Below are 8,628 nucleotides of genomic sequence, written 5' to 3'. Positions count from 1 at the left end.
ATATATATATATATATATATATATATATATATATATATACATATATATATATATGTATATATATATATATATATATATATATATATATATATATATATATATATATATATATATATATATATATATATATATATTCTTTTCTTGAGAGAAACATCGTTGATGGGCGCAATAAAACAAAAAAGGAGCACTACATTTATTAGTGAGAAGTTTCGCCCACTGGGATCTCCGTCATACGTGAAGGACACAACACCACGGGTTGGAACACCTCACAAACATCTCGCACCTCTGTGAAGAACGTTTCTGTCTTTGTTGCACCGAAACGTCGCTTGAATATTTGATACTAGATACTAGCATATCTACTAGAGTGTAAAGGTGCATGGCAACACCAGGACATTTATCATTGCAATGTTTCGCTCAAGGGTAGCTTTGTCATTGAATTTAAAAAGCTGCTAGTGAGCGAAAAGTCTCATGAAAGTCCTAGTAATAGTGGTTCAATTGTTTGTTTATATAGTTGCCTGTGTTCGACACTGTTCCGTGGCCGTGGCTTTAGCAACTCATAAATGACCCGGTCCCGGTTATATCTTGGTTTCTTTCAGTTTTCTCGTTCAGTTGTGAGTTGATAATGGTTCTGGAAGGAGCGAAACGTCGTGTAAGGTTCACTCTCAGGATTGTTTGTTGTTTGTGAATGACAGTTGTATTTGTCTTTAGTAATGTCCGAACCTATTAAATATTTCTTGGCTACGACTCACAACTAAACTGAAAGAGGGATATATACACCGTGAGGTGTGTATATCTTAGTGTATATACACTGAGAGGTGTATATCCCTCAGTGTATATACACTGAGAAGTGTATATCCCTCAGAGTATATACACTGAGAGGTGTATATCCCTCAGAGTATATACACTGAGAGGTGTATATCCCTCAGAGTATATACACTGAGAGGTGTATATCCCTCAGAGTATATACACTGAGAGGTGTATATCCCTCAGAGTATATACACTGAGAGGTGTATATCCCTCAGAGTATATACACTGAGAGGTGTATATCCCTCAGAGTATATACACTGAGAGGTGTATATCCCTCAGAGTATATACACTGACAGTTTACTTTAATTCTTTAATTAAAGTTGAAAGCATTCTTGATTGGTGGTGAAAAGGTTACACACAGCATTAATGACCCTCGTGTAGTCGATAGACTTCAAACTCCCATTAACTTAAATTTGTATCACCTAATTTTGACATTGTTAAATTGCTTTCTTTCCATCCATATTTTTTTCGCCTTTCTCTAACTCTATTTTCCATTTTATACTAAGATAACGTCTGTCTCAGCGCATTCCTCATTCTCCAGAAGTCTTCGTGACTTTGTAGGTCTTTGGAAGAGATCCAGATGGGACTCATTCCTCACGTCATTGTGACTTACTTCAGCTGGATTAAGTGTCTTAGGTACCGGAGACACTTTGCTGTGGAAGTTGGAGTGTGCTGTCATGGGCGGCTGTGAGCAACTGAATTCCTCTCTGCTGTTGACTGCTGTTACTGTGGTCTTCTGGCAGCCAGCGCAGCGCGCAACAGGCGCCAGAGACTTCGAGGTCTTGAGTTCTTCGCTCTTGTTGATGTGCTTAACACAGGGGGAAGTCTGGAGAGTGATGGCCGTCGTGGTAGTAATTGTATCCTTCCTCGATGGACCACTGTTCTTTGAATGTCCCTGGATCGCAGATATGTTGGCTGCATTCTCTAGGGATGCTGGGTGACTCTGCTCTGTCTCAGCAGACGCCGATGGAGGGGAGATAACGGGAACACCGGCCCTGGCATTCTCCCCAGCTGACACCGATGAAGGTGTCAGCTCCTGGACCTTCGAAGACAGATGCTGCACAAGTTCCTGACGGAGGCACTCTGCGTCTGGTCCTTCACTGGCTTTCAGTACATCATTAACCACTTGTATACACTGCTTGTACCCTTTCAGGTAGCTACTGTTACCCGGGTCTGAAGTGTGGCCACTTCTTTCAGTTCCTGCCTCCTTGTCACTGCTCCTGGCACTGCTTACAGCCATGGCACTCTGCCAGTGCCTCATTGTCAGCTCCAGCATGTCAGTTTTCTCCTGCATGGCACTTTTGCAGCCATCATCAGTCTTAGCACGACGTTCTTCAGCCAACAGAGCTGACAGTTCCTCCATGCAACTGCTGATCCGATCAAGTCTCTTCTCCTCAGTCGACTTCATCACCTGGAACATTGACAGTTGTTAATACCAATCATAATGCTTGAATCAAAGTGTCATAAATGCTAGGATTAATGTCATAAATACATCAGTAAAACTGTCATAAATGCTAAAATTAAAGTGTTATAAATACATCAGTCATAAATACTTGGGCCAAAGTGTCATAAATGGCCTGATTAACCATAAATGCTTGGAAGAAAAATGCGACAAACGTTCACCTATTGAAACCAGAAGAAGGTCTCTTACTATAGCCGAAATCTACGGCTTTCTCCAGGTGACTACCTTCTTTTCACTTACAGCAATAATAACATAGGGTATTTCAAAATGGTAGACCCAATTTCAGGTCAATCTACTTTGACATTATGTTTATTGTTTTGAAACACCCTGTGTATATTTGTAGGTTGTCTTGCCAGGAGCCCAAATGATTTCTTTTTTTCTAAAATATAAATAATTGTCTGAATTCTAAATAAAAAATTACTTTGTTTAAAGTCTAGTTACTTTGTTTGGAGATTTGCCTCGCTTTTCGTCCATCCTGACTCCCTTTACGTCTATCCTGACTCGCTTTACGTCTATCCTGACTCTCTTTTCGCTCATCCTCACTTTTCGTCCATCCTGACTCCCTTTACGTCTATCCTGACTCGCTTTTCGCTCATCCTGACTCACTTTTCGTCCATCCTGACTCACTTTTTGCTCATCCTGACTCGCTTTCCTTCCATCCTGACTCACCTCTCTTCGATCCTAGCTCACCTTTCGTCCATCCTGACTCACTTTTCCTCCATCTGTCACAGGTCCAGTAGAAGCACTCTCGTCCTGGCCCATCTTTGGTACTCCCATCTTCTCAGTTCCTCTCTTCTGTATAGATTCTTCTTTACCAGTCCCTCTCTTCTCTACTAGTCCCTCTCTTCTCTATTAGTCCCTCTCTTCTCTATTAGTCCCTCTCTTCTCTATTAGTCCCTCTCTTCTCTATTAGTCCCTCTCTTCTCTATTAGTCCCTCTCTTCTCTATTAGTCCCTCTCTTCTCTATTAGTCCCTTTCCTCTCAGCAGTTATCATTACATTGTATTTATATCCACATCTCACATCTCAACTCTCTCCTTCTCAGTTACTCAAAGCAACTTTCTCCTTACATAAAAGTGTTAAAAGTGTCTTTAAGTGTTGCTGAATTCACTTTTTAAGCGCTCTTTAAGTTGCTCTAAGTGTTCCACATCACTTTATGTCATACCACATGTCTTTTCCTTCTTTTGAACAAACACACAAACGTAACGCTGAAGTCACTGGAACTCTTATCTACTGAAGAGGGGCTCAGATTGAGGCCCTAATATATGGGTTTCTTTCGCCTGGGTTTCAGTTATCAGTCCAGGTTTCGTTTTCGTCTTTTGCACACTGATTATTTTGATATATAATAATTTTTTTATTCAAGATAAGTAAAAATTAATGTTATAATTCCGTTAATCAGGATTTATTGACGACCTGTAATTAATTCACCTGATATTTTCACCTGATATTTTCAATTAATCTATTTTTTTCACTGTTAGATTCATGTAGGGTCCCAGTGTAGGACATTCACCTGAGGTTACTGGAGAGACAGTGCCAGTGCCACTCCAGTACGACACGTGACACGCACACAGGAGTTCACGGCACGCGATGAGTATCACCTGTGGACGGCACCTTTGTCAGTCGTTCGTAAGGTAGAATGAGTTATCAGTCATCTGGGTGAGATCGTGGGTTGTTAGGTGAGTTATTTGGTGGTCTGTTGGTCTTCAGTTTGGTACAGACTCTGGTGGTCTGTTGGCACAGACCCTGGTGGTCTGTTGGCACAGACCCTGGTGGTCTGTTGGTACAGACACCGGTGATCTGTCGGTACAAACCCTGGTGATCTGTCGGTACAGACCCTTGTGGTCTGTCGGTACAGACCCTGGTGATATTGTGGTCTGCAGCTAGGTACAGACCCTGGTGGTCTTCAGCTCGGTACAGACCCTAGTGGTGTACAGCTCGGTACAGACCCTGGTGATATTGTGGTCTGCAGCTAGGTACAGACCCTGGTGGTCTACAGCTCGGTACAGACCCTGGTGGTCTACAGCTCGGTACAGACCCTGGTGGTGTACAGCTAGGTACAGACCCTGGTGGTGCGTGAACTGAAGGGAAGCAACAGCACACACACAACGTACAGATCACAGCTCCAGCACGCACACAACGTACAGATCACAGCTCCAGCACACGAGGTCAGAGACGGGCTGGTGGGGCGTTCGGTTGTGGGTGGGCGAGCCTCCGCCCACCAGGAGGGCGTGTGGGCGGGAAGACAGCCTCGGGGGTGATGACGGGAGCTTGTGGTTGCAAGGGGCGTCACGCTTGGCTCTCCACCCGCACACGACCAACACGCGACGGATGTTGAGAAGCACACACGCCATTTCCTCCAGCGCTCTACCTTATCAAAAGACCAGTTTCCCCCTCCATTTTCCTGCGTAATCTCACAATCCATGCCCTTAACAATGCTCTTCCACCGCTCTACGTATACATACGTACATATACACCTATATATACGTATATACACGCCTGTATATACTCATATATTGCCCAAACTTGAGCCAAAAAAGGAGTATTTTTGAGCATGGTCGCCCGAGGCTAGGGATATATCCTCGCCACTGACAACAAAGCCGGGTAATTTTCAGCTCACTTCCGCTTTCCTCGCTCGCCATTGGCTGCCTCCCCGGCCTCATGTGTACTCTGATTGGCTGCATGTTTACTGCCGGGGAAATTAGCGGTTTGACCCTCTAGGAAAAAATTCCGTACAATTCCCCCCCAAGATTATTTTCTTGGCCAACACAGCTTGCATCACGGACGACCTTGAAGTACGTACGTACGTACAATTTTACAAGCGTTGAAGTTTGTTAACTCATTCCACTAATTAGACTATCCAGCTCACTCTAAATAAGTCATTTAAAAAAATATGACGTAAAACAATTCAAACGAATGGAGATAAACAGCCCAGAAAACCGACAAGTTTGTAAATTAGACACTTAGGTAACTCTTTTGTATCTTTATTGTGGAGACGTTTCTCCACACAGTGGCTTCATCAGTCAAATACAGAGACGAATGGTTGAAGATTAGAAGAAGATTGAGGTAATCAGTCCATTAATCTCAAGATTGATGGACTGATTACATCGACTCCAGGCTGAGGGACTGTAAGCCTGAAACTCCTTCTCAATTGGACTGATGAAGCCACTGTCTGGCGAAACGTGTTGCCCATGTGTCTTAACACTGAGAGAAGCTCAACACACTCCAGTATCTTCAAGACTTTTCTCAGTAATTACGGCAACACAACAAATAGTCGTCATTATCAAGAGTGTCTTAGTCAGTCAAGGACCCCAATGGAGGTAAATCAAGGACCCCAATGGAGGTAAGTCAAGGACCCCAATGGAGGAAAATCAAGGACCCCAATGGAGGTAAGTCAAGGACCCCAATGGGGGTAAGTCAAGAACCCCAATGGAGGTAAGTCAAGGACCCCAGTGGAGGTAAATCAAGGACCCCAATGGAGGTAAGTCAAGGACCCCAATGGGGGTAAGTCAAGGACCCCAATGGAGGTAAGTCAAGGACCCCAATGGAGGTAAGTCAAGGACCCCAATGGAGGTAAATCAAGGACCCCAATGGAGGTAAATCAAGGACTCCAATGGAGGTAAATCAAGGACCCAAGTGGAGGTAAATCAAGGACCCCAATGGAGGTAAATCAAGGACCCCAATGGAGGTAAGTCAAGGACCCCAATAGAGGTAAATCAAGGACCCCAATGGAGGTAAGTCAAGAACCCCAATGGAGGTAAATCAAGGACCCCAATGGAGGTAAATCAAGGACCCCAATGGAGGTAAATCAAGGACCCCAATGGAGGTAAGTCAAGGGCCCCAATGAAGGTAAGTCAAGAACCCCAATAGAGGTAAATCAAGGACCCCAATGGAGGTAAGTCAAGGACCCCAATGGAGGTAAGTCAAGAACCCCAAAGGAGGTAAATCAAGGACCCCAATGGAGGTAAATCAAGGACCCCAATGGGGGTAACTCAAGGACCCCAATGGAGGTAAGTCAAGAACCCCAAAGGAGGTAAATCAAGGACCCCAATGGAGGTAAATCAAGGACCCCAATGGGGGTAACTCAAGGACCCCAATGGAGGTAAGTCAAGAACCCCAAAGGAGGTAAATCAAGGACCCCAATGGAAATAAGTCAAGGACCTCAATGGAGGTAAGTCAAGGACCCCAATGGAGGTAAATCAAGGACCCCAATGGAAATAAGTCACTTAATGTGACTTGTGGGTTATCCGGGCAGGTAATTTACAAATACAGAACAGAAGACATAATACAGTGACTGGAACAATACACAAATAACCCGCACATAGGAGAGAGAAGCTTACGACGACGTTTCGGTCCGCCTTGGACCATTCACTGGTCACACTGACACAAGGTGGTAAGGGAGCCAGTATATATCCTGTCCAACTCGGACCCAAACGTCGTCCTAACCTTCTCTCTCCTATATGAGGGGTTATGTGCGTATTTATACTCATGTTACTATGTGTGTTTATCACACTTACATGTACCTGTACCTAAATCAGCTTTATTACACTGAATTGAAATCGGTAAGATCTAACGTATTCAGCTCGTTGACATCAATGACATACTACTATATAGAAAGTCCTTTGTTATGCAGAGCATTTCCCGAAAATTAGGTTAATTTTTGTCCCCAGGATGCGACTCACACCAGTCCACTAACACCCAGGTATCTGTTTTACTTCTAGGTGAACAGGGACAGCGGATGTTTTAAGGAAACACGTCCTAATGTTTCCACCCGTACTGGGGATCAAGCCCGGACACTCAGCATGTGAAGCGAGAGCTTTTGCCACCAAGCCACGGGCCGCCGTGGTTAATGGAGGGTTTGAAGCCTATCGACTAACGACAGGATGTTCCAGAGATGGGACACAACAACAAGGGGTCATGTTACAAAAAACGCGATTCTAAAAGCTTAGAGATCTCCAGTGAACACTAGAAAGGACTGCCCTTCTAGCATCCAGCCTGTTACTGGGTTTTCATAACAATTAATCAGTATCCTTGTCCAATTATCCATTAGAATTCAATAAGAATTAATAGTGCTTCAGGATTACAACTGGTAGGCTACTAACTAGAGAAATTAAAATTTAATATATTTATTAATTAAGTTGTCTAGGCGTATATCAAATTAAATTAAATCAATATCAACAAAATAAGAATAATCACTTCTCTCGTGTACAGTAATATTGTGCTAATAGCACATATCACATTTATGTCTTAAGTACCGTCTGGTACATTAACATTTAATAATACAATATACAAATAAGTTTGTGTGTATGTGTGTAAGTGCTCTAAGTAGTTCGCTATGTCTCACGACTCGACTAGACTTAAACAAGTGATTGACAAAGTCTTCACATAAACTAACTTCTTGACCAACTGGCAATCAGAACAGTCTGCTTGAACAATAAAAAGAATGCTAAGCCCCATAGCAATATAACAAGCAAAAGTGACACAGAATCAGGAACAAGGAGATAATATAACGACACTAAGTAGGGAGCATCAGCAGATCCTCCACAAAAGTCACAAAACTCCCATACTACTGAAGCTAAGCTCAGCATAGGAAAACCCCCGACTGTGATAATACACAGATACCAGTACAAGTTAGGTCAGAAGCTACAGCTCAGGACCTGAGTTGTTTAGAGTGTCTATGCGACACACAAGCTCAGTACAATGTCGAAAATCACTAAGTCTATACAAGGTTCTGTGAACAGAGTCTCCAGAACTAACAACAATAATAAGAAAGAGACGATCTTCCAACAAGGGCCAATAAGGGAGATTTAGGCTCGTCTTGTTTAGAATACGTCCAACCACCAAGCGAGTCTAGACCAGACTGAATACTTCAGGCGAGGTGAGGACACCCCCCCTCTATCACATGATAGCTCCGTGGACAGTTGCTGCCCAGCAACAACGAGAAGCCGGCAGGGAAACGAGCAAAGAGCGATAATTACAGTAGTTAGACAATCAAGACGAACTATGAGCACATAATATGTTACATCCTACCTAACAAAAGTAACTAAGACAAATAATAATATAAAGCAATATATTCACGATTTAGCTATTATCGCAAATATAAACAATATAAAATTATATGAAAAGGTAATAATTATATACATACACATTATATACATCATATACATTGTAACCCATTCAGGGGTTGCAACAGGTCACAACTGGAAGTTGAAGACTCAGATGAGTCACAGGGATATTAAGAAGTATTTCTTCAGCCATAGAATTGTCAGGAAGTGGAATAATGAGGAGAGTGATGTAGTGGAGGCAGGATCCATACATAGCTTTAAGGAAAAGCATGATAAAGCTCATGAAGCAGGGGGAGAG

General features: G+C 43.0%; 1 protein-coding gene across 4 annotated transcripts; it reads right to left on the bottom strand.

The window, feature by feature from the left end:
- Positions 1-216: 216 nt before the first annotated feature.
- Positions 217-4,831, bottom strand: LOC128701468 (enhancer of split mbeta protein-like). Of its 4 annotated transcripts, none has more exons than XM_053795167.2 (2): positions 4,331-4,831; positions 217-2,218 (listed from the first exon to the last, which is right to left on the bottom strand). In XM_053795167.2, the coding sequence occupies exons 1-2, from the start codon at positions 4,688-4,690 to the stop codon at positions 1,304-1,306; spliced, it is 1,275 nt and encodes a 424-aa protein (XP_053651142.2). In that variant the 5' UTR covers positions 4,691-4,831; the 3' UTR covers positions 217-1,303. The 4 variants fall into 4 exon arrangements, with proteins under 4 accessions (XP_053651142.2, XP_053651143.2, XP_053651144.2 ...); XM_053795168.2 differs by having other exon boundaries at positions 2,960-4,456; XM_053795169.2 differs by having other exon boundaries at positions 3,339-4,456.
- Positions 4,832-8,628: the final 3,797 nt, after the last annotated feature.

The sequence above is a fragment of the Cherax quadricarinatus genome, chromosome 72, assembly GCF_038502225.1.
Source record: "Cherax quadricarinatus isolate ZL_2023a chromosome 72, ASM3850222v1, whole genome shotgun sequence".
Classification (NCBI taxonomy): Eukaryota; Metazoa; Arthropoda; class Malacostraca; order Decapoda; family Parastacidae; genus Cherax; species Cherax quadricarinatus.
Note: the sequence above shows the minus strand (reverse complement) of the source record. Positions and strands in the feature narration are given on the sequence as shown.

What these genes read in the sequence shown, in the direction of transcription:
- LOC128701468 (XM_053795167.2), bottom strand. Translation starts at nt 4,690, where the DNA reads ATGGATTGTGAGATTACGCAGGAAAATGGAGGGGGAAACTGGTCTTTT. An exon ending in TCAGTTCACGCACCACCAGG is followed by an intron (nt 2,219 to 4,330) that starts GTCTGTACCTAG and finishes TCAATGTTCCAG; the next exon opens with GTGATGAAGTCGACTGAGGA.